Source organism: Onychomys torridus, chromosome 11 (assembly GCF_903995425.1).
Source record: "Onychomys torridus chromosome 11, mOncTor1.1, whole genome shotgun sequence".
Classification (NCBI taxonomy): Eukaryota; Metazoa; Chordata; class Mammalia; order Rodentia; family Cricetidae; genus Onychomys; species Onychomys torridus.
In genome coordinates this window covers 21,053,749-21,080,353 of record NC_050453.1, presented here as the reverse complement: position 1 = coordinate 21,080,353, position 26,605 = coordinate 21,053,749, and the positions used below count along the sequence as shown (strand labels likewise).

At 37.1% G+C, this 26,605-nt stretch overlaps 1 protein-coding gene across 1 annotated transcript in view; it reads left to right on the top strand.

Annotated features, from left to right (window-relative positions):
• The first annotated feature begins 2,121 nt into the window (after positions 1 to 2,121).
• Spta1 (spectrin alpha, erythrocytic 1) overlaps positions 2,122 to 26,605 on the top strand; it is a 71,412-nt gene continuing 46,928 nt past the window's right edge. Inside the window, exons 1-18 of the mRNA XM_036202783.1 lie at positions 2,122 to 2,145; positions 3,755 to 3,991; positions 5,215 to 5,340; positions 7,552 to 7,692; positions 8,430 to 8,576; positions 8,966 to 9,099; positions 9,771 to 9,915; positions 11,780 to 11,934; positions 12,775 to 12,910; positions 13,023 to 13,124; positions 14,008 to 14,145; positions 14,910 to 15,020; positions 16,565 to 16,642; positions 17,233 to 17,388; positions 20,061 to 20,265; positions 22,212 to 22,393; positions 22,906 to 23,149; positions 24,526 to 24,648. Of these exons, the coding sequence (XP_036058676.1) occupies positions 2,122 to 2,145; positions 3,755 to 3,991; positions 5,215 to 5,340; positions 7,552 to 7,692; positions 8,430 to 8,576; positions 8,966 to 9,099; positions 9,771 to 9,915; positions 11,780 to 11,934; positions 12,775 to 12,910; positions 13,023 to 13,124; positions 14,008 to 14,145; positions 14,910 to 15,020; positions 16,565 to 16,642; positions 17,233 to 17,388; positions 20,061 to 20,265; positions 22,212 to 22,393; positions 22,906 to 23,149; positions 24,526 to 24,648 (2,584 nt within the window). The remainder of the gene's footprint in view (positions 2,146 to 3,754; positions 3,992 to 5,214; positions 5,341 to 7,551; positions 7,693 to 8,429; positions 8,577 to 8,965; positions 9,100 to 9,770; positions 9,916 to 11,779; positions 11,935 to 12,774; positions 12,911 to 13,022; positions 13,125 to 14,007; positions 14,146 to 14,909; positions 15,021 to 16,564; positions 16,643 to 17,232; positions 17,389 to 20,060; positions 20,266 to 22,211; positions 22,394 to 22,905; positions 23,150 to 24,525; positions 24,649 to 26,605) is intronic.

Sequence of the window (26,605 nt, the reverse complement as noted above, 5' to 3'; positions counted from 1 at the left end):
TTCCTGTTTTGTTTTTGTGTTTGTTTTTCAGTCTCAAGAAGTCATTATTTGGGCTAGAGAGATGGCTCAGTGGTCAAGAGTACCAACTGCTATTCCAGAGGTCCTGAGTTCAAGTCCCAGCAACCACAGGGTGGCTTACGACCACTTGTAATGAGATCTGGTGCCCTCTTCGGGCCTGCAGGGACACATGGAGGCAGAATACTGTATACATAATAAATAAATAAATAAATCTTAAAAACAGAAGTCATTATTAGACAAATTTCACATATTTATATGGTTTTAATATATTCAAAATTTGAAGATACATTTCATATATTTATATGGTTTTAATATATTCAAATAAAAATTGATAGGAAAGACAAAGGCACCAGTTTAGTAAATATGTTATATCACATTGCTAAGGAACCTCTGCCTACAGTTAAAATGAGGAAGAGAAATAATTTTATTCTTATCCAATAGATTTGCTGAGTATCTACCATATATTGATGTGATTAATTCATATTAATTTTATAGGCTTCTGAAAGTTATATAGTCTCCATTTTATGTGTGAAAACATAATAAATGGACTGGAATACGAAGTTTCATCTTGCAGTTATGGCTTTGAGGTATTCAAATAATAAGTCAAGACCATGCCGATACAAATATCATGACATTCTACTCCTCCTTGCTTTTAGTCAGTCTTCTCTCTCTCTCTCTTTTTTTTTTTTTTTTTTTGGGTGAGACAGGCCGGTGGTGTCCCTCAGCGGACTGGAGAGGCCTCGGGATCCCACCTCAGGTCCATAGTCAGTCTTCTCTTAATGCACCAATATTTATGTTTGTGGTCTCTACTTTCTGGGTCCATCTCACAGTAAGTACAAAATGTTTAGTAGCTTATAATCACACACACAACCACACACACACACACACACACACACACACACACACACACACAGTGGCCCAATTGACTGGACTGGGTGTCATAAAAAAAAAAAAATGTGTCTTTAACAGATAGTGCTGTGAAAATTGCATATTGACACAAAAACACAAAGAAATTTTACACATCCTAAATTACATTAAAATTCTGTTCATTGTATGGATACTTAAGTGTAATATAAAACTGTTGGAAAGCTTTGTGACATGAGTTTTGACAATGATTCCTGAGATACAGGAACAAAGGCATGAGCAATAAGAGCAAACAGGATGAAGTTGGAGCTGGTTAACACCTTTGTGCTTTGTGATGGAGTATTAAACATTGTATGATCATTTTTTCTTTGGTAGAGTAACCTAAAGGAACTATACCTTGGAAAGAAGTTCTACCCCTTAAATATATGTAAAACAGTGTGGTTTCTGCCTCATATTATATACATGTTTAAACATGCTGTGAATAATTTATATATATTTCCAAACAATAATTATTGTTTCATTAACTTTAAAATACTGTTTCATTAACTTTAAAATAAACACATTCATACATCTTACTGTTCTGTACTTTCTACGTGAATGATTAAAGGTACTGCAAGATCATAATTTTTAAGAATCTGATCTATGAGGTCATAAATAAAATCTCCCAAATTTCTGAAAGACCCTGGAGCAAACTTTGAAATAAGTTATTGACTAAAAGGTAGTTAAATCCCTGAAGTTGGGTCTTGACAAAGTAGTTGCGCTGTACTTCCTAGAAAGAGATCAGAACAAGAAAGTGATGTCCTTTCTGAATTCTCTTAGCCCTCCACTGTGGAGTCCAAGAAGGACCAACCTGAAATCCTTCCTAATTTATAAATTCTCTGACCTTACAAGATCTATTACTGAATAAAACACAACCCAACACGACCACTTGCCTTTCACTGTTTTTCTTTGGTAATTTTGCATCTGAAAACTTTGTTTTCTTTTCTTTTTTAAATTCCTATTGAGGTCCTGAGAACCACAGCCCCCCAGAACTGCTGAGTCACCTGTCTGTGGCTGTCAGCCACTGCTTCAACTGACACTGTCGCCTGGAGATAATGCTGATTGTCTACACTTGGCGGGATTCTAAAACTTCTTTCTCTTAGTCCATGCCACATAAGGGTTTCCAACATTCCTACTTGAGGTGGACTAAAAATTCAAAGAACAATTTTTCTCTCTTAGCTACATTTCATTTGGGGAGCGATGGAGCACCCTCCAAAGGAAACTGTGAGTACAGATGAATTCTCATCCCTGATACAATTAGGAAAGCTATCTCCTCTGAACTTTCTATTCCATCTTCACCGGGGTCATTAAAAATTACACTTATTTGACTTTACAGTAGTAGAAAATTTTGATTTTAATTATTTTGTGAATGTTTTACTTTCAAAAATAGCCTAGAACTTTTTGTATGTGTGTGGAGTATAGCTTTTTTTTTTAATAAGGAATTTTTTTTCATTTTACATACCAATCACAGATACCCCTCTCCTCCCTCCTCCCACTTCTCCTACCTCCCTCCCCCAACCGACCCCCGATTTTCTCCTCCAACAAGGAAAGGTCTCCCATAGGGAATCCTCAGAGCCTGGTACATTCTGTGAGGCAGGTCCAAGCCCCTCCTCCTGCATCAAGGTTGTGCAAGGTGTCCCACCATAGGTAGTGGACTCCAAAAAGCCAGCTCATGCACCAGGGATGGATCCTGATCCTACTGCCAGGGTGCCCCTTAAGTGAATCAAGCTACACAACTGCCTTGCTTATGCAGAGGGCCTAGTTCAGGCCTGTGGAGGCTCCACAGCAGTTGGTCTAAAGTTCATGAGTTCCCACTAGTTTGGTTTATAACCTAGAACTTTAAACCTATATAGTAATAAAAACTCAATAATTACTTGCTGCAGTCAGATATATCATATAGAAAACAACTAGGTAATTTGAAACCAAATAATGCCTTCAATAGTTTGTGTCTCTGTGGAATGACTTAAATTTATAGTCATCTCAGTAATTACTGGCCCTAGAAAACTATTTATAAAAAATAAAGAAACATTAAAATATAAACTCTGTATTGCATGTTTTAGATATAAGAAACAAAGGAATCAATACTCTATAGAAATGGCCTTATGGAAATTTTCCTGGATATTGTTACACACAACTGGTTTTCATTAAATTAAAACATAATTTTGTCTTGATAAGAATATAATATTTTATACTCCAAAAACCAATTACTGGAACACTAATAATTTAAAATTGTGACAAATGAGTAGAAACCAGGTTGAATTTAGATTTCCTTTCACTTTTAGAATTTTTTTAGTAAATCAAATAAAAGTACTTAATACATAGTCTATGCTTTTGAATAAGAAAAATATTCACAGTATGTGACTCATTAAATTAATGGTAAACTATCCCTGACTATTCCTTAAAGTTACAGTATGATCAACACTTATTAATGCTGTTTAGCCTTTGAAGGGTATAAAGTAGCATTACCTTATTGTCTATCTGAAATTCTGTGATGTTGCTTCATCAGTCCAAGTTTGTCCTTTCTATGGAATATTTTGGATAATTAAGAACTATTAATCTGAGCAATAGCTATTTATAGTTAAAAATTATACAGTTATATTACAGCTCCTCCAACAGTAAGAATTAACAGACTTAACAAATATAAGCATAGCTGTAATGTGGGTGAATGCCTTGGGATATACAAGAAAGATAGGATTATAAATATGAGAAGTAACAACAGAAGCATTATTTATTTTTCTTTTTATAATCTTTAATTGACATAGTAACCACACTCATCCATATTTTGGGATACAGAATAATATTTCAAAACACGGAGAGACTTTCTACCTTATAGGTTATGGAAAGCAGTGGACCAAAGGTTTTGGAAACAGCAGAAGAAATCCAGCACAGAAGACAGGAGGTGTTAGACCAATACCAGAGGTTCAAGCAACGTGTCGCTGAGAGGGGTCAGAAGCTTGAAGAGTCCTATCACTATCAAGTTTTCAGAAGAGATGCAGACGACCTGGAGAAATGGATCATGGAGAAGATGGAGATTGCAAAGGATAAGACCTATGAGCCCACGAACATACAGGTGACTTAGTGCCACAGATGTTCTCCAAACTGACCCTAAGTTCTCTAGAGAGTGAAATGGGCTTTTCTTTATGTTAATGTTGAGGGGTGGGTGTAAGCACAACCTGATTGTATGTACAGAATGAAGCCAAAATGGTGGAATGGGAAGTTTACAAATTTAGTTAATAAAAAGGCTAACATTGTTCCTTCTTTGTAATGTTGGAAATATGAGATAGAAGAAAGAGAAAAGTAACCAAAAACTGACAGTATATCAGCTGTTGAAAATACAGACTCATACTGCATCACATTGACATCTCACTCAGAACTCGCATTCTTATAATTATATAGACATCATAGAAAGATTAGACCATTTACTATCGACAGAAGTTCTACTTCTACATGATCCCTGTCTTCTACTTCTTAACTTTCAGAGTCTTATCTGCAAATAGGACTAATCCAAGTCAGTATTTTATGAGAGCTTACTGGACAAAACAGTGGCTGAAAGTTGAAGAAACTTCTGACACACCATGTGCTTTCAATATTATGACACTAATGATAATACAACTGATTTGCTTTAAGAGAGTAAAAATCATTAGTGCTTCTAAAGCAATGGTTGTCCATTCTTTTCAGTAGTGGCAATTATTCTAGATTTCCTCAAAGTTGCTATTTAATGGCTGTTAAGTTCAAATACAAGGTTACAGGACAAGAAGTTTGGTACAAAGTTCTACATCTATCAGTTGACACGTTGCATCTGCAAGATCATAATTGGTGATTGGTATTGAGCAGGGAACAGTGCCACAAGATCTGGGTGATGTATGTATGCAACAGATTAATTCATATATGACGAGAACAGAGCTTACTATGAACTTTTAGTGGATAATTTCATTTTCTGCACAGTACTTTTTAAAAGAGAACTCAATGATACTATGTGTTACATGGTTTTATTCACATAGGAGTCTGTGGATCCCTGAGTAGAATATCATTTTATTGATAAAATTTTCCAAAAGAAGTGACAACAGAAAAGACTGTCTGTGTGGCCTCTGGGGAGTTGTGTTCAGGTGTTCTACCTTGAGTACACCTTTGTTTGTTTCAGAATGGGTTTGTTTCTGCTATGGCCAGGGGAAATTGCTGAGTACAGGTGGGGAAGTGGAAAGTCTGCTTAGAATTGAGAGGAGAAACAAGAGTACTTGGTGTTCCCATGAGACTGCATTTCATTACTCATAAACTCTGATTTCTAAACTTCAGGGGAAGTATCAGAAGCATGAATCCTTTGTAGCAGAGGTACAAGTCAAATCAAGGGTGCTTCCTGAACTAGAAGAAATCAGGGAAGCCCGATTTACAGAAGATCATTTTGCCCATGATGACACCAAGGTAAATGAGTTGTAGGGTCTTAAAGTCAAGCCTCTAGTTGCTAATTGTGTTACTAGGGTTTCTGTGGATTGTGCTAGATAAACCTCCATGTAGCTGCCTTAGAACAAGGACTCAAAATGCTTGTTCTTTATTGAAATTGAGGCAGGAGAAATGACAGATCACCCTTGTGTTTCATAGGTGGAGAAAGACTATGGGGTGGAAATGTCATTTGGCAGTCCTTCATGTCAAGATCAAGTCCACTTCAGCCTATACCACATTTCTCAGATGAAATGACTTTTATAAAGACTCTTTCATAATTATTAATTCCGACTTCAAAGTGGTTTTCCCATTTGAATCTTCTTTGAATTCTTCCCATTTGCCAGTGAAAGTTTGCTTTTTTTCAAATACACCCCATTTCTCACAGTATACTTTTCCATACATTCCTTTCTAATTACAAAAACAAAACAACCCCCCCCAAGTCCCTAATTTAGAAAATTTTCTTGGATGTCGAGACCTGAACAATCACAGTTATTAAATAATCATTTACCACTGTGTGCCTATTCTTTTTTTAATTAATAAAGTTTTATTCATTTTACATACCAATCACAGATTCCTCCCCTTCCCTCCTCCCACCCCTCCAGCCTTTCCCCCAAGTCCACCCCCCCCATTCCCTCCTACAAGGCAGTAACACCTCCCATGGGAAGTCAGCAGAGCCTGGTACATTTAATACAGGCAGGCCCAAGCCCCTCCCCTTGCCACAGGTTGTTTATGGTGTCCCACCATAGGAAGTGGGCTCCAGAAAGCCAGCTCATGCACCGGGGATGGGTCCTGGTCCTACTGCCAGGATTTTTAATGTCACAGCTACTTTTTGACTAATTCATATATTCTTCCTGTTATATAAGTACACTTTTTAGCTTGTGTAATTTTAAATTGCAAAACTAATTTGTATGACATAATTTTCAATTAAGCCTAGTCTTTCTATATGAATTATAAATATTCTAGCCCATGTTAATGTCAGCAAAAGAGAAAAGTAAATTTAACTAGAAAAATAATCTGATTAGAAAATATTAACAAGAAAATCTCAAGTCTTGTTCTTTTGTTTAAAATAGAACTTCTATGTTATAATGCTCTGTGTAAAGTCTTATATTAAATAAAATATTTAAAACTGGATATAATGGTGTATGCCTGTAATCCCAGAATGGAGAGATGGAGGCCGAAGTGTGATAGGTTCAACTCTAGTCTGCACTATATAGTAAGATGTTGTTTTCTAAAACTTACAATGCAAAACAAAACAAAAATGCCTGAGAAGTCTTTAATCAGCTGCATCATCACCACTGAGGCTTCACTGGACACCACAGTAAGGTTCAGAGAAATGTGTTCAATAGCCTACTCTAGGCAGTAGACGGGTCGAAGATACAAGCTTTTTAAAGGATGGCACAATGCTAGCCAGTTTCCCATGACTGGTGCAACATGATGTTCTGGTCTCCTCAGGCACTTAAATTCCTCTGCATGTTGTCAAACTATATACTACCCAAATAATCTTCCTGTTTTAATGAAAGTGTTTACCAGTTACTCAGCAGAACTGTAGCCTTTATACTTTCTGAAAAGAGTTCATATGTTTCTCCTATGCTGTTACTATGGCTGTTTGCTGTATGTAGAACATTTTCTGCCTATCGTCTATACATCACATCTATACAACAGGAATATTTCTGTCCTTAGAGCTCGGCAAAAAGAGCTATCTTCTGTGCAAACTTGCTCCAAAGTCATCTCTTTGCCCCCATTTTGCCATCTGATAGTAGTTTTCAATTCTTTAAAATGTCAAGATATTTTAACACAATTTTCTCTCATGGAAGATCACATGCTTAGTAACTATTTCATATATTTTTTTCTATCATTAGATATTCATTGAGTCATTAGTATATGAATGAATAGGAGGAGGGATTATTAATCAGGTATTTTTCTGTACAAGTTTTTATTCTACACCTCCATATTTCTGCATTCCATTGATAATTTTTAAATCATATTTTATTTATCATTGTATGTGTGTGGGTTTTTGTGTGTGTGCATGTGTTCATGGTGTGTAACATGGGCATGTTTGCAGAGAGCTTAGGGCATTCTCTCCTTCAGCCATAGTTTTCAGAAATCAAACTCAGGTTGTTGGGTTTGCAAGGCAAACGCCTTTCCCCACTGAGCTATTTGCCAGCCCAGCCATTCTTCCTCTCTCCCTTAAAGACTCATCTGATGGAACTTCGCTGCCTGTGGGATCTGCTGTGGGAGTTGACCCAAGAGAAAAGTGATGTGCTTCTTCGGGCACTAAAGTTCTATCAGTACTCGCAGGAGTGTGAAGACATCTTGGAGTGGATCAAAGAGAAGGTACAACCTTGCATACTCTTGGGTACTTTGATGGCTCTGTTCAAGCACTCTATTGTCACTCTCTGCAGCATAATCAAGTAGTCTGGAATAGTTGAGGAATCTGGTCCTGGACTTCATTCTTTAGAGAAAAGGTGAATTTTGGCAAAGATTTGGGGGGATTCTGAAGATTAATGTTGTAGGGCATAAGCCTAAATCTATGGGTGTGATTATGGTAAAGTCAAAACTAACACCATACTTGCAGTATGGTCTAGACTCGTTACCCCTCTCTCCCCATGCTGTTTAACTCCCCACTTCAATAGTTTTCCTTACACTCTGAGTCTTGGCTGAAATAATTTTCAACTTTTGTTTCTCAGTACCTATAACTACTTCAAGCATAGTCCCCCAGTTGGGGCTGAAGTCTTAAACACACAAGAGCTCAGTGCAGTGCTTTTTGCAGATGCTTGATTCAAAAGGAGGCAGAGTAGGAAGAATTGTTCATTTGTCTTCTAAAGCATAGAGGGAACTTCTGGAGACTCCCAACAATCCCCCTGAACTCACCACAGGATTATCCCAAAAGACGCTAATCCCCAGATCAAGGTGCCATCCCAAGATATAAGCCTGCTTTTGGCTTGTCTCAAGAAAGGGCCCCATATGAATGATCCTGGGAAATTAACAGGGGCTTGAGATTTCCGACCCGCAAAGAAAATTCTAGATTTTTTTTTTACTGGTGATTCCATGGATGTTTTCCTTACTTATAGGAAGCTATAGTGACATTAGTGGAGCTGGGCGATGACTGGGAACGAACTGAAGTCCTGCATAAGAAGTTTGAAGAGTTCCAGGAAGAACTGACAGCTCGGAAGGGAAAAGTGGACAAAGTGAACCAGTATGCTAATGAGTGTGCCCAGGTGAGGTGGAAACAAAAGATGTGTTCCAGAGAAAGGATTCTGGTCTTAAAGAACTCATGGCCACTAGCAGATGGGATATGAGGAGAGTGTGAGAAAGTAGAGGGATGCACTCCATGGACTAACATGTCATGAGAAGCTTTTTCTCCTCTAGTTACACTCTCCACTTTTTGATCAATGAAAGTGGCAGTGTGTGTGTGTGTGTGTGTGTGTGTGTGTGTGTGTGTATGTGTATGTGTATGTGTGTGGTGTGTGTGTGTGTTCCATGGCTATGGTCCCATCGCCTATGAAGCCATGCTTCTTTATATGACAGTGTGACAAGGTGTGATATATAAGTTCAGTGTGAAAGTGATTTTTGGTATGATGTCATCTTTGTTGGTTTTCTTTCTTAGGAGGGACATCCTAAGTTGCCTGAGATAAAGGCAAAGCAAGATGAGGTAAATGCTGCCTGGGATCGTCTCTGGAACCTGGCTCTCAAAAGACGAGAAACTCTTTCGAATGCTGCAGACCTCCAAAGATTCAAAAGGTATGATGGTGAAGATACAGCACAGTACATAAAGGCCTAGTGCACCAGAGGCCCTGGATCTGATCTCCATCACTATCTAAAGTAAGATAGTAGAGGCAAACAATCCTAGCCATCCCAGAAGTGGAAACTGGTGAATAAGGACTTCAAAAAGTGTGATCTTGGCCTTGACGGGTGTGCATCAGATTTATTTGTATTAGCCTCTGTCTACTCCTGTTAGCAATTACTTATCGATACCTTAAAAGCCAAAAGCCATCATTATTTCACCTTTGAGATAGCAAATGACTTAAGAAAGCAAAGACCAACTTGATATCCAATATATAGATTTTGGTATTCAAACAATAAAATAGTATAGCTCTGCTGTATTGGTACTGCAGAAGCAAAGAGGTTATATAAGAATTAGATGAGTGAGAGGGAAAGAGAATGGCATTCGTGAATAACTGCTCACATGTCAGATACAGGAAGTGTCTCTGGTAGCTCAATAGTCAAGAATCCTTGGGCTAGAACATTGGACAAAAAATAACTGACAAGCAAGTATGTTTTAAGTTACTTCATTTAAGTTACTTTAAAGTAGAGGTGTTGCTACTTGTGGGAGCTAAGCTGGTTCTGTGGGTCTGTTTGCCCTGTCATGCCTGCCGTCTTGGTTTGTGGGTACTCATGATACTGTCTGGTAGGGATGTCACTGAAGCCATCCAGTGGATGGAAGAGAAAGAGCCTCTACTCACCTCTGAGGACTACGGCAAAGATCTTGTTAGTTCTGAGGCACTGTTTCACAGCCACAAGGGGCTCGAGAGGAGTCTTGCTGTCATGGATGACAAGGTAAGCCTTTGCTGGAGAGATGGCTACCCCCAGACTTGTAAACTGTACATGGTGATCCTCCTGCCTAACACCATCCTCAAGAAGACACAGTCATTTCACACTTTTCAATAAAGGATCGATTCTTCTGTCCTATTACAGTATTCCTCCTCATGCTAATTCATAGTTGTTCAGTGAGACCACAAGTCTCTACTTTTTATTCAGACTGCTTTTATTTTAACACACGCATCTGTTTCATATGCTCTCGTAGTTTGTGGCATATTTTGCAACTAAAGAAAATACCTCCAAGAACAACTCATTGGTTGCTCTCACTAAAACACTTTGGGACTAGAGTCTTCCCTCTGAGCACATTTTCTTCTGTTGCAGCTAGATCCTGGTTTTTGTCCTTCATACCATAAATCAGGAATGAATTTTCTTCTTTCATAATAAACTGAGAGACATTAAAATCTAAATCTATCTTTTCACTCCCTTCTAAAAACTGAAAAGCTCTCATTTCTGTGTCTAGAGAAACGGATAGATATAGGCACACTGGAACTCAGAGCAAGCCTATATTTCTGGACAATTTCTGTCCATTATTTCTTCCCTTGTTACTAACATTTCTGCCACTGTGACCACCACGTCCAGCAGAAATTATATAAGTGTAGACATGCTTATTTTAGCTCATGATTCTAGAGATTTCAGTCTATCGTTTCTTGGCCTCATGTGCTTTGGAAGGGCATCATGGTGATGGAAAAGAGGTGGAGGACAGCTGTTCACTTAATGGTTGACCAGGATGTAGAGATGGGAATATGGGAAATGTGTGGAGTTAAATAGAATTCTCAAGTACATGCCTTCCTTGACCTGTTTCCTCCAACTACACCTAGTCTCTTACCTTCTATCACCCTATCCCCCTCCACACAATACCAGATTAAAATCCATCAAGGGACTGAGTAAATGGAGCTCTAGTTGTCTCTAGAATCACTCTGTTCTCACAGACATCTGGAGAAGTGCTTTACTAGGTTAGTCATTTATTAACCCAATCATGTTGGTCGAAACGTACCATTATACTCCATTTTACAACTTTAGCTGAAGTTAAGGCAGATACCCATATGTTTCCAACGAAGAGGCAGAGTACAGAAAGATCATAGGTGCTTGCTTTGAATAAATCCCTGGGACCATTTCCAGTGTCCTCTTCCACTATTATTTCTTGGATTTTTGTTGTTGTTGCTATTTCTGGTCTATTTTCCTCTAGTAATAAATGCTGAAACTATAGGATGTAATGTGTTATGGTAACAAAACTTCAAACTCTCAAAATATCTGATTATGTTTACATGATTAAAGAAATAATGGTGTCATGTGGAAAGTCACCCATGTCTATATTATACTATAGTATACCTGGCCTAAAGCTCTAAAGGAGTCATGTGGTTTTTTAAGGTTTGGGGGAAAATGTACTTTATGACTGTACAATAACATCTACAGAGACATCATAGAGAGATGGTGAGAGATCAACATTGTTCCAAACCTTGCTTCAGACAATGAGCAGAATTACTGAGTGAATAAAATAGTATTTCTCTGTTGTTACTCATATAACATAAGAATAAGAATAATTTCTCCAAAAAAGAAAAGAAAAGAATATTTCTGGTGATATTATTGAATGAACAAACATAATATGAGAAAAACCTATAGAGTATGGAACACAGTATGGACAATAAGGATTTAAAAATTGTCATTAACATAGGATATTATATATTAGTAAAGTATGTTTATATAAATATACTTACCAGTCATTATTATTCATGTAATTATTTTTATTATACTGTCTCCCATAAAGCTCTGCCAGGAGTCAACAGTGCTTGATTTTTTAGTAGATTTCTTTCTTATTCCGAAGGTGAAAGAGTTATGTGCCAAAGCAGACAAGCTGATGATTTCCCATCCTGCAGATGCATCTCAGATCCAGCAGATGAAAGTGGATCTGGTCTCCAACTGGGAACACATTCGTGCGTTGGCCACTAACAGATATGCAAAGCTGAAGGCTTCTTATGGGTCAGAAATTGCACATCTTGTTCTACCTCTTCCAGGGGGTCCCAAAACAGAGAAAGGGTGAAAGGACTCTCAGTTCTCCTGCCTGCTCTGTAGAGGCAAATGAAAATTTAATTTGTCTTGTGTAAACTGGTATACTACTCAGTATCATACATCCTCAATCATGCCCCTTTATTGTTCCTGTCTGGATAGTTGTAAGATTTTATAAAGCAGACTATAAAGTTGGAAAGATCTTGACTCTAGCAAGAGTTTAAATAATGTTTCAAGCTAAAGAGTCAAAATGACTCCAGAATTGTGTTTTGGCTACTAGCCAAAAGTTATAAAAATCTGTGATAACTAGGTATTGTTTTAGTAGTTAATTCTTAACTACTATCAGGATAGAAATCCAACTATCAGGAGATAGAAGATAGTACTCATGGTATCATTATGATTTAAAACCAAACGATGAATATTTAACTTTTTGAATGGATAATGACCTTACCAGTAGATTAGTAGAGTAAATATTAGCAAAGTTATTTTTGAGAAAACCCAACTCTCTCCCTACTCTGAGAGTTGTAGGATATGAATCCATTTTCTGGCTGCATCATGAGACTTTACTCAGGTGGGTGTGACCTTAAGGTGACAGAATTGGAACACCTACACGATGATATACCTACTCTTGGATCTACCACCCTGTGTAGAAAGGCTTCATAACCTACTTCACTGAAGGGGAAAGGGAGAGAGACATGGTATTAGGACAAGGTTAGCCTTACATGCCATTACTTATGCCACTCATAATCCTTTGTTCACAGTCCTTTCAAATCGGGTATCTCCTTCCTGTCCTTTATCCTGTTTTTCTCACAGGTACCATCGGTTCTTATCTGACTATGATGAGCTCTCAAGCTGGATGAAGGAAAAGACTGCTCTGATCAATGCTGATGAGCTGCCAACAGATGTAGCCAGTGGGGAAGCACTACTAGCCAGACACCAGCAGCATAAGGTAAGGAGCAAAGGCTTCCCTAATAGGAGAAAGGATGGAGGGATTTTGTTCAATATTGAGAAATCCAGGTCATTTCTTGCCACATTTGAGACATTCTGCTTTGTGATCACAGCATGAGATTGACTCCTATGATGACCGATTTCAATCTGCTGATGCAACTGGCCAAGATCTGCTGGATGGCAATCATGAAGCTTCTGAGGAAATTCGTGAGAAGGTAAGCTGCTTTCACACAATGTGTAAAGTTTCAATACTATGTTCAGCCCTAATCTATCTCATGCTCATATGGTAATCTCTCTTTGAAAAGAGGGAAGGAGACATCTAAACATGTTAATGGTGTGTTTGGAGTCTACCTAGTCCTTATCACATATGCATTGGCTAAGCTGAGTCACTCGAAATCCTCACAAGATGAGTGATTGCTCTGCTTTGGATACTACTATATCAATTCTCTGACTTAACACCTCATTTGAAATCTTCATACAATCTTGCGTCATTGTTTTATTTTATCACAACCTCGCACTAATCTCTAGATGGTAAATTCACTAATGCATGTACCTTGATAATCTTTAGATCTCCTACAGTGCCTAGTCCAGGGATGTGCACCTGTACCATTTCTGCTCTCCTCTATACAACACTCAAATTAAGCTGACGTTTCACCACTGATGAGGAAATCATCAAATGTCCACCCATTTTTCTCCAAAGTGAAATGGATGACATAAGTGTTCATGACCTGGCAATATAATTTACTTACAGTCTGATGTTATTCATCATCCCTGATGCTCCCCACTAACTCTGTAAATTTCTTGGTACAACAGTTCTTATACCCTCTGTAGTTTCATTCCCTAGATCCCCTACCTGAATTAATCTTTTTTTCTTTTTTTAAATATATAAAGGATGTTATGTCTCTTTCATGAAATTTATCCTATTTTTTCCATACTACACTTACTTGCTTGCATGGTGGGACCTTAGGAGAATAGCTCATTTCTTACTCATTTTTGCACTTTTTAAATAGCATTGCATTTATTAGCTGCTCAGTAAGTGAAGGATAAAATGTATTAGTTAATTTTTCTTTCTAATACAATGTCCCTTCCTTTGCTAAGATGACAAGACTAGCCAATGACTGGGCTGCCCTGCTGGAACTATGGGACAAATGTCAGCATCAGTATCATCAGTGCCTGGATTTCCACCTCTTCTGCCGAGACAGTGAACAAGTGGATAGCTGGATGAGCAGACAAGAGGTAACAGGAAGCACTGGGCCAGTCTTTAGATATCACTTCGTCCATTCTTTATTTACCTCTTTGGCTACTATCAGCACCCAAGAAGTTATTTCTTTGGTACAAAATTGTCTGAGGAACTGGAATAAGATCCATGGCAAAAAGTAAGGATGAGTTTGCTCTCTAAGGCTGCTGCTACAATCCCCTTTCTGTGCAAAAGCATAAAAAAAATATTTAATTACAAGCTGAGCATAGTGAGCATGCATGCAATCCCAAGACTCAGGATGCTGAGTCCACAGGAGGGTCAGAAATTTGAAAACAGTATGTTCTACCTAGTGACACTATCTCAAAAGCTACATTTAAGTATGTGGCACAAAGATTTTTGACTACAGTTAAAGAAAAATAAAGTGAATACCAAATTGGTAAGGGCTCAAGAAGAAAAATTTATACTAAGTCAGACATGGTTAATGAACAAACTTCTTAGATAAAGAATGTAGTCCTCTTAGGATAGTTTTGAGACCTCTGAATAATATTTAGTTAGTTGAGAAAATTTATGTGAATAGAACCAGAGATAAAGGTAAGAAAATTGCAAGAAAGCATTAAAAGATTGGGAGTCTAAGCTCATGGTATTTGAAGTTAATTTCCACATAATATCTTTATCTGTGCAAAGTCTCACCTTGCTCTCCAGTTCCCTAGACTCCTTCCTTTGTCCTTGTCTCTGAGAAGCTCCACAAGGAAAGGGTCTTGCCAGTGAGGAAATCTAGGATGTGTCTTTCTGTCTTCTGCAGGCCTTCCTAGAAAATGAGGACCTGGGAAACTCAGTGAGCAGTGTAGAAGCCCTTCTTCAGAAACATGATGACTTCGAAGAAGCGTTCACTGCCCAGGAAGAAAAGATTATAGTGAGTAATGATTCTGGTTGAACATTAGTTTCCTATTTGCATACACTGTTTCCATACATGCCTCTAAACAGAATCACCATTGTGACTAAAACCTAACATCAGGGCTGTTGCTGTGGATTGCCATCCCTTCCTTTGTTGTTAATAATATCTACTTAAATGTCTTAAAACACTGTGGTTTGGTTCTGTGAGCATATAAAATGTTTATAGCATGAAAGTGAGAACCAAATCAAGATTTATCTTTTGGAAAAAAAAGGAAAACATCCAAAGAAATGGTAATAACACCCATTTCATCAATAAATTTCTTGATTTACAAAATTTATTTAGGAAGAGGTTTCAAGATGGTAGGAGATCTTCTAATGAAGCACATATGTTGTATTATGTATTTTGAATTGTAAATAAAACTGCTAGATCCATATTCAATATAGAATCATCATTTAAATATTTCAAATGTTTTTCCTTTTAATAATATTTTAATGTACTTTCTTCTCCCAAAGTTTTCATGTTTAATCGTATTAATTTTCCTGAAGCACTACTTTCCTTTAATATATTATCATATTCATTTTTTATTTTTTTTCATCTAATGCTAGTATAGATTTTTTCTGTGGAACTTAGGTTATAATATGCCATACAATTTATCAATATATGAGAAGGACTTAAAGAGCATGATGAATATGTAAGGGATGAAATACACCGTCTATCTTTAATTGTCTCCTAAGATAGTACACAATAGACACAGACACACAGACATACACACACACACACATACACACACACATACACACACACACACACACACACACACTATATATATAGAGAGAGAGATAGATAAATAGATAGATAGATAGATAGATAGATAGATAGATAAAGATATACCATCACCAACACTAGCATAAAAATAAGTGAATTCTAAATCTCCCCTCCTAATTAATATCACACGTAAGGTGACACTTTATTAATTAATTTATATATCTATTATACATAGAGAGAGTAATTCATATTACTGTGTTATAACATATTTTATATAATTTCCTATCCCAACTAATAAATACATTCTGAACTTTAGCAATTTGAGGGACTGATGAATAAATATGGATAAAAGTTGTTTTTTATACTCCTTTTCTCCTTATCCCAGTGTAGCTACAAACAGAAATATAGCTACAGATGCATATAATAGATCATTGGATGGGCTACACAGAAGAGCTGATAAGGAAATGATATTGGTTCTATCCTTGGTAGTACTTCTTCTGTGCTTACTCATAGTGATATCTAAATTCATGCACTATAACCTAGACTGGAAAAATTATAGTGCAGAAAAGATAATCATTAAGCCTAGAGTATACTTTCTGAAGTACAGGCATATCAGAATTCATAACAAGGATCTGGACCTTCTAATTCTAATCTTCAAGATTGTTGTACTTATACATTGGTATTCTTTATCTTAAAGAGATTCTCGAACTGGGGCTACTCATTTAACTGTTGTTGAGGAAACGTCATTGTGTTTTTGTTTGTTTTTTTGTTTTTTGTTTTTTTTGTTTTTTCTTCAGACCTTGGATGAGACTGCAACCAAGCTTATTGAGAATGACCACTACGACTCTGAGAACATTGCTGCTATTCGTGATGGGGTATGCCCAAAGCCAAGAGCCTCTATCTGCCTGTCCTTCTCTGTTGCTGTGATAAAACACTGACTAAAAGCGACTTGAGGGAAGAAATGGTTTATTTGGCTTTCAGGGTACACAATACATTATAAAGGGGAGCCAAGGTAGGAACCTGGAGGCAGAAAGTGAACCAGAGACCATGGAGGAGTGCTGCTTACTGATTTAATACTCATGGCTTCCTCAGCTTGCTTATTTATAGAAGTGAAGACCACCTAACCAAGGGTGGCACTGTCCACAGTGGGAAGGGCCCTCTCACATTAATTATTAATCAAGAAAATGTCCCCACAAAAATGCCCACAGGTCACTCTTACGGATGTAATTCTTGAATTGAAGTTTTGACTTCCCATGTGACTAGTTTGTACAATTGGATCAAAACTAACCAATACGTGACCTGTGCACCAGAATCAGGAAGAGCGTTGGGGGAAAGATGGTCAGGGTGGGCAACAACCTGAACTGTCTATATTTGCTTTTGTTGGCTGTGAGCTTATTCACAGATTAATGGGTGTGTGTGTGTGTGTGTGTGTGTGTGTGTGTGTGTGTGTGTGTATGCTTCACAGCTGTTGGCCAGGCGTGACGCCCTGCGTGAAAGGGCTGCTGCTAGACGAAAATTGTTGGTAGATTCACAGCTTCTCCAACAACTGTACCAAGACTCAGATGACCTGAAAACCTGGATCATTAAGAAGAAAAAGTTGGCTGATGATGAAGAATACAAGGTAAGCAGATTTGTTCAACCTTGTTTGTACCTATTGGCATATCAATTGGATTCATAGAATTGTAGTTTGGAGCTAGAGGCAACCGATGACCTTCATCTACAGATGACAAAACAGAGCATGAAAAATGTGATGGCTCCCCTAGGGCTGTACACTTAAATAAAACCCAAGGGTCTGAATTCTGGTGTTTCCATATCCTTTCTTTCTCCTCTCTCAACCAGACTACCTTCTAGTGTCCTTAACGGATGATGGGCAGGGATGCTCTGTGCTTGGATACTTATAGTCCCCCTAGCATACCTTCTGCTCTTCTACACACCTCTCTCATTGGTGAACCTTTAAGACAAATTCTTTCAGACTCAAAATCTTCCTACCTCAGTCTCCTGAGCAGCTAGAATTAAAGCTGTGTGCTGACACCATAACTGATCCTTCTATATACCTTTGTAGTGCCTGGTTCAAGTCATTCACTCAAATTCTTTAAAGCTAAAGTAAGTGCAGAAGAAAGTTAAGCATTTGGATAATGTAGACTCACTCCCTCAGCTTTCTGACAGGAAGAAACCAATTCTTATTTTATGAATGAAGAAGCATGCTTCTGAATTGGAAGGTGTCCAAAGCTAACTACTTATTTAGAGCATGTTACCTGTAAAGATTGAAAGTATAGACTCTCACATGCAACCTGGGCTTGAAATTTTTCCCTGTAGTCTTTTAGTTTCTATGACTGTGAATGATGCCATGGAATATTTAGGCTACTGATTTCTTTTCATTAGAGTTGTGCCAATGCATGCTTTCACTCACATATGTAATGACAAGCTATTATGTGCACATGTGTATACAGCTTCCAACCTTTGACATTAACAATAAAGGCTCAGATTAGTCTCTTAGTTTCTAGGCTAATACTGAAAGTATCTACTTTTCTATATTTGCTTTATTCATAAAAGTCTACTTGGTTCAGACCTTAGGTAATTGTGAACATTTTACTTCACCTTTCACTATATGGAAGTACAAAGCATGTGTTTGTATTTTCTATAGGAATAGCAGTTTTGTGTGCCCAGAGGAACAGTGATCTAAAATGCAAATGCATGGATGGTGTATGTGTACTGAAGAAGAAATGGAAAATAATTTTCATCTCTCACAACAGCTCAGACTAATCGTCCGTGCTTGCATGGGGTCTTATTAACAATCTTCATGACCTAGTGATGGAAGGCTTAGACATTCTTCCTTGTGTATAGGAAAAGCTACCACATGAGTTTCCCAAGCAATGGGAAAGAATCCTTTTCTTTGTCTTTCCTTCTTTGTTACATTTACTTTATTGTGATACTTGTTTACATGAGTTCTGTATTTACATAATTGTCTTACCACTCTCCCCCTCTAACTCTCCCCTTGCCTCTCCCTGTGTTCTTTTCTTAACATGTATAGCCACATAACTCCTTGCTCTCAAAATCTTTTTTTAATAACTTTTATTGAGTTTGTTCTTTAACTGCTTCATGGATTGTGAATTGCATTCTTCCTGTTTTCTTATTATAACCTCCAACCTCTCTAATCTTTCTCCCACACTATTATTCCACCTTTCCCCTATAAACTTCTTTCCGACATTCACAAAATTTTTGTTATTGTTTTATGTTTGTGAGTTTGATTCAAGGTTTTTATTCCTTAGCTTTTGGGGGTGTCTGCGTGTGCTTGCATGCACACACATGCACATGCTCCTGTGGCACTGACTTTATTGACCTGAATCATCTGTATGACCATGGATTTGGAATTATGCATGCATTGGAACCTAGTGAACTCCTTAGTAGATGAACAACTGAAGACAATAAATACTCTTCTCCTAGGACCCATCAGTAGTCAATAGTTCAGCAGTGAAGGGTAGGGCCCCATAAGCTCCTGTTGACCTGGATTGACTGTTGATAGGCCCACTATAATGCAGCCCATTGCAATCAAACAGTCACACCTGCAGTCAGATCATGACTGCATTGGCTGTGCTGTGCCCAGCATTTTGTGTCCCTTCTCCCTACCCTTTGATTTTTATATTCTTTGCACGCTCCCTTTTGGATGTTCCCTGAGCCTTATATAGGCTGTTGATGGCTAAGCTCTCAACCTTCATTTATTGTCAGCACCTTCATCAACCATGTATCTCTCCATTCACCAACATTTATTGCACACATATGATTCTCTGATTAAGGCTAAGAATAACATTTGTCTATGGATATAAATATAAATGTTTATAAGGCAGTTTGACACTGTGACAATTTGCATGAGTAGTTACCCCTGCGGAATAGGACCTCCTTAGCCATAGCCTTTTGACTAGCTTTATAGCACCATATGTGAGTTCCCTTTGGGAGAACAAGCTTCAAATCTAAGCAGAGTGTAGTTGTTTACCCTACCGGCAGTCCTGCCCCCAGTTCACCAGTAGGTGCATTTATCTTGCAGGTTAGTGTTCTATGTAGTGGAATTCATAGCTGAGTAAGACTGTTGATGCCTTCCCTCTACTAGCCAAGATTGTTGATGCCTTCTGTCTATTAGCCTGATTGGTATTATGAAAGATAATGAACATGGAATCTTCCAGCTCAGTTCCAGTTTGGTTTTTTTATAGAGTCTCACCATCTTCCTTGTTTTTCTTAAAAATGTTTGTCCTTCCTTCTTCAAGCAATGATTTCCTTGATTTTCTCATCTTCTCTCAGGATGTACAGAACTTGAAGAGCAGGGTTCAGAAGCAACTAGACTTTGAAAGGGAATTGGCAGCTAATGAGATTATGCTCAACAATCTGGAGAAAACTGGCAAGGAGATGATTGAGGATGGTCACTACGCCTCTGATGCTGTGATCACTCGCATGAGTGAGGTTGCCAACCTCTGGAAAGAGTTGATGGAGGCAACAGCGCAAAAAGGTTAGGAGCAAAGTTTTGCGTAAAGGATAATTCAATTCTTAAATTCTGAAATCTACTATTTCTCTCTTTAGCATCATATTATTTAGTGAACTGTTTGCAGTGGAACCCTAGCCTTTTGTTTCCCCATGTCATCTGGTTATCAACATTTAAAATCTAGTCTAAATACATTACATTATATATTTAATCCTTTAAATATTTTCTTTATTTACACTGGGGTTTTGTTGTTGTTGAAACTTCCTTTTTTCTTCAATTTTCTCCTAAATTTTTCTTTTCTTTTTTTAAAATATTTTTATTTTATAATTCAATTAATTTCACATATCAGCCACTGATTCCCCTGTCCTCCCTCCTCCCACCTCCCAACCCTCCCCCACAATCCACCCCCCCCCATTCCCACCTACTCCAAGGCAAGGTATCTGTTAAAATATTGAAAGCCACAAATTTGGTATTGATTTTGTATCTAAACATAATATGGTAGAGTTTTTATGCTATATTTTTTAACATATTTTGGTTATATAAACTAGATATATAAATGGGTCATAATATAAAATGTTAAAATTGACATTAAGAGTTTAGGAATGAAAAGATTATTGATATTACACACAATGGTCCTATATATTTTGTTCTTACAGAGTTTGATAAAATGATTCTTTTTTTTTTTGCCTCTGTAGAAATTGATCAGACCCTGTTGTAAATATTCAAATATGTATCTCTAACTTACTTTTTTCTTGCATCTTACATCTGTAAATTAATCATTTGTCTGTCAGTAATTATTACAAATGATGTTTTCTCTATTGATATCTGCATTGTTTTGACTCTCATTGACAGAATTTTGACCTGGGTATAGAAAAGGGTATAGAAAATATTACATTGGTTTCTTTGTATGTCATCCTGATTTGGGGCTTAAGGAAAAAAAATGTAATGTTACTTTAATAATAAAATGTAATGACTACTTTCCACAGCAGGAGACATAGTAATTGCTTTAAAGAATAATAATGCAATTAGCTACAAGGTAATAGAATAAAGAATTAGCCAAATATAATGGGAATCATGAAGGTAGTTTTAGAAGATAAAATAATAAATCATGGTTTGTGATGAAAGACAGTCACTAGTAGTACTCCAAACAACCTCAGAATTTCACACTTCTTCAGCCCCAAAGTTTAGAAAATGTGATGTTTGGATTTGAATCTCATCCAAAGAAGGGTCTGTACAATGTAAGTGTTAACAAGTAGAACTATATTTCACCAGATTATGTAACTTATTGTTTATGTTTTGATAGCATCTCTGTATTTAAAACCAAATACCACCAAAATTAGTACTAACTTAAGATGACTTCTATAATGGGATGTGAGATTGTAACACGAATCTTAAAAGGTCTTATTAAACAAAAAATCACAAAGCCAGATATTGGGGTAAGTTCTGAAAGAACAGAGGAATAGGACAAGCCAAAACCAACCTTACCTTATCTACTTCCTATATACCAATGCCTATATTCCTTTCTGTTCTGCTAACTCATTTTCTCTCTCCGCCCAACTACATCACTTCCTGCCCAGCTATGTCACTTCCTGTCTGTCTGTACAGACTTCCAGACTTTTATGGTTAACTAGTGTTGGAATTTAAGGCATGTGCCACCACACGTGACTCTGTTCCCAGTGTGGCCTTGATCTTACAGAGATCCAGATGGATTCTTGCCTCCCAGGTGATAGGATTAAATGCATGTGCTACCATTGCCTGAATTCTATGTTTAATATAGTGGCTGGCTTTATCCTCTGATCCTCAGATAAACTTTATTGGGGACATAGATAAAATATCACCACATGAGATGGTTCTCTTCTTTTTATCTTTAGAATGTCCAAATATATTTCTCCCTAAGTTGAGGGATGGGATATTACAGTGTGCAGAGAAAAAGCCATAATTCTCTGTGTCTTCTCCCTGATATCCTCCCCTAGGGACTCAGCTGCATGAAGCTAACCAGCTGCTACAGTTTGATAACAATGCAGAAGACCTGAAGCACTGGCTAGAGGATGTAGAATGGCAGGTTACCTCTGAAGATTATGGGAAAGGCCTGGCAGATGTGCAGAATCTACTGAAGAAACATGGCCTTCTGGAGTCAGCTGTGACTGCTCGTCAGGTTTGTTTTTTGCTTTTTGCTAATTGTATAAAACTGGACATATACTCTATGCATATGCATAATCTATAATTATTATTATTCTTACTAAATTATCAGGAAACCAAAGGAATTTTTTCAAAAATTTAGTTGATGAACTGCCTCTTTCCAATATCTCCCAAGTCCTTTCATTCTCCTGAGCATGTCTCACTAGGAACTGATGACCAATGTAAGCACTTACTGACTCTTCTAAATATCACGCCAATTTCTCAGACTAGAATCCTAGGCTTTTTTAGACAGACACTTTTCATTTACTCATTTGTAGCTCATTTCACACTAGTCTGTATCAATACTATCACCTATAATGTAACAGCTTCCCATTCTGGTATACTGATCCTTTTAAAAAAATACTATAATCCTACCATCACAGAAAATTAAATTAATAGAGTCCCAACTTTTAGTATTTGAAAAAGCTCATTCCATTCATTCTTTATAAATTATGTAATTTTCTAACACACATTGTTTTAATCCACCAGAATCAAGTGGACACCCTCACAGACTTGGCTCTGCATTTTGAAGAAATAGGCCATCCTGACTCTGGGGATATCCGTGCAAGGCAGGAATCCTTGGTGTCCCGCTTTGAAGCTCTGAAAGAGCCATTGACCACTAGGAAGAAGAAACTCATTGACCTACTCAAGCTACTACAGATTTGCAGAGATTCAGAAGATGAGGAAGCTTGGATCCAGGAGACTGAACCCTCAGCAGCTTCCACCCATCTCGGTCAGTGCAATACCATCAGACTGAGCAGTCAGGAAAGGACCAAGTTCTCCAGATTGAGAGAACAAGATACAGCAGTGACAGGATAAAAGTTTACTCTTGGCTCTTCCACACCAGACTCATGAAGTTTTGCTCTGACCTCCATCAATGTTTATTATTTAAAAATTGTGCCAACAGATTCACCTTATAAGATACACATGAACAATGGCTTGAATTCAGGCCTTTAGGAAGATGTGGAGTGCTTAGCTTTCTGAAGATTTAGCTGAAATTTGTTTTGTTGATACTTCTTTACTGAGATTTAAAGCATAAAGGTTAATGCTTGAAGTATCAAATATATTTGTCTGGGTTATTGGTGACCCTTTGGGAATTATATGACATACCACAAAGATTCAAAAGTAAAGTGAAGATATATACTTTACAATTGTCTTACACTTTAGAACTTTTTAATTCATAAGGGTGACTTGTAGGATAGTTTCTTTGATGTACAGGAAAAGCACACACAAATATTGTATAACTTTATGCACATGTACTGGGAGTATCTATGAAAGGCCATAGAGGGATAAATCTGCAAAAACTTCATTAAAAAAAATACTGATTCTTGTTGAAGCAGCATGGAGAGTGTCTGAAGAGATACTGTTATTGTTTTTTTTACTCTTTTTATGCTTTTGGCTCTTTGTTCTTTTGAGGGGCCCACTACCCAGCTCCTAAATAAATACACACAGAGGCTTATTCTTAATTATAAATGCCCAGCCTTAGCTTGGCTTGTTTCTTACCAGCTTTTCCTAAATTAGCATGTCTACCTTTTGCCTTTGGGCTTTTATCTTTCTCTATTTCTGTATGCTTTCCATTATTTCTTACTCCATGGCTTACTGTGTAGCTGGGTGGCTGGCCACTATGTCCTCCTCCTCCTCCATTTCTCATTCCTTCTTTTTTTTCCTCCCAGATTCTCCTTCTATTTATTCTCTCTGCCTGCCAGCCCCAACTATCCTTTATCCTGTCTAGCTATTGGCCATTCAGCTCTTTATTAGACCAATCAGGTATTTTAGACAGGCAAAATTAACAGCTTCACAGAGTTAAACAAATGCAACATAAAAGAATGCAACACATCTTTGCATCATTAAACAAATATTCCACAGCATAAACAAATGTAACACATCTTAAAATAATATTTTACAACATACTGTAGTGCCAGGTACAGGGAAGAAAGTCTGGAAATTAGAGGGGTTAAGTATGCTGAGGAAGCAGGGAGGGTGAAGATGTATGAATTCTCAGTGGTCATATTTGTGTGTTATTAATATTGGGCAGCAGGTGAAGCATGTTTTATAAGCAAGTCCCATTCACAAGGATAATATCAAACCATGAAGTATTTTTCTCCCTAGGCAAGGACTTGGTTGCAGCCAAGAATCTTCTGAACAGACATGAAGTCATTTTGGCAGACATTGCCAGCCATGAGCCACGCATTCGAGTAATAACAGAGAGGGGAAACAAAATGGTAGAGGAAGGTATGTGTGACCCTGATTGATTTGCCCAAAACCTCACCATGACAGACCTTGGGAAAGAAATTTGGATAATCTTAGTATTTAAAGTGAGTTTAAGAATAGATGGCATCACTTTCCAGTTTAATAAAGAAATTCCCTTTGAGTGTTTCTGATAGAGCAGTATACATTGTGTTTTTATCTGATAGAGTAGTATACATTGTGTTTTTATCTCATAGAGCAGTATACATTGTGTTTTCATCTCATAGAGCAGTATACATTTTTATAATCCTGCTGTAGAAGATGTTCAAACACTTTTGAGGATTATTTATTGCATATCCAAATTCATTAATATAAATCAATTTTTTTTTTTGGATTTTCGAGACAGGATTTCTCTGTGCAGCTTTGTGCCTTTTCCTGGAACTCACTTGGTAGTTCAGGCTGGCCTCAAACTCACAGAGATCCACTTGGCTCTGCAACATAAATCAATTTTAGTCTAATTATCAATACGCTTCACTGGAGAAGTTGCAGAATTCAAATCTAAGTTTTAAAGCCTTGTAAAAACACAAGACTTTTTCCTATGTAAGGCCTTCCAAATATCTAAAATCTTTGCTTCATCATTCCCTTAAATTTTTCATTTTATGAAACTTTAGTGACTATTCACAATGATTGCCGTCCATACTTAGAAAGCTCTACTCTCTAAATAGAATGTTCAGATTTGAGCATCATGTGCCAGGACAAGCAATCCAGGTTACAATCCTCCTGTTAACTATTCAATTATTAGTATCCAGTTTTTAAGGGTGTAGGTTGAAATAGAGTTTGCTGAGAAATTTTGAGTTCTGAACTAAGTTACTCAAACTAATGAAATTTATTTTCCTTTATTGTTGTTGTTGTTTAACCATTTGTTTGTTTTATAATTCTATTTTACCATAACATATAACTTTTTGTTTCCCTAAATCTCTGACTATAGATGTTGATATTTTTCTATTTCTTATTATATGCTCATCAGTTCTTGTTTTATAATGTTTTGAAAGTTTATTATTATATGGAAATACAGGTGAGGTATTTGTCTTTCTGATCACTTGTAATTTCTACTACAAGATGAAGTATCCATCTTTGTTCCCAGAAATATTCCTTTTTCTGAATCTACTCAACGTTTTTTTAATGTGATCATTTGGTTTATCTTTTAATTAGCTTTTACCTCAAAATTTCATGTTTAACTTCTTATATGGTAACTATTGATAAATATAATCATATGTGTGGCAGCTTAATGGGGGTACTCCACATTGTTTTAAGTTTTTATAGGTATTCTGAGAGCAAAACATTGGGAACGATTATTCTGGGATTTAAAATACATATTTTAATTTATGACAATTTAACCTCAAATAATATAGCATTTCATGTGTAATGAAACATCTTCTAGTGCACTCTTCCATTTTCCATCTTTTTCCTGCTGTTACACATTTCAATTTAATACATTATAAATCTTTTTGATGCTTTAACATTATTTTGACTTTAATTTTCAAATAGCTTTGAATAATATTGAGAAATAAGAAATTTTTCTCCATATATTTACCTTTTCTGCTATTCCTTGCTCCTTTGTCCTGGTCAAGCTTACCATCTGCACTGCTTTCCTCCTACTTGAAGAACTTCTTCTGGAGGTCCTTGTAGTGTGAACAGCTAACCATAAGTCCCTTTGCTTCTGTTCATAAGAAAGTCTTCATTTATTTTGCATTTGTTTGTTTGTTTTTTTAAGTGTATTTCCATTATATGTCAAAGTAGCTTCCTTGGTCCTTAAATATGCAAGTATGTTGCCCTCAGAGTTGGGGTTTCTGGTTTGAAGTCTGATGTTGTCCACTGTCTGCTATGAATCTTCATTTCCAGGCTACCTTTCCTCTTTATTCCTTATATTTGTTTCTTCAGTATTATAGCCATAGGGCTTCTTGGGTCTTCCTTGTGATTCTTCAGACAGAATGCATCATTA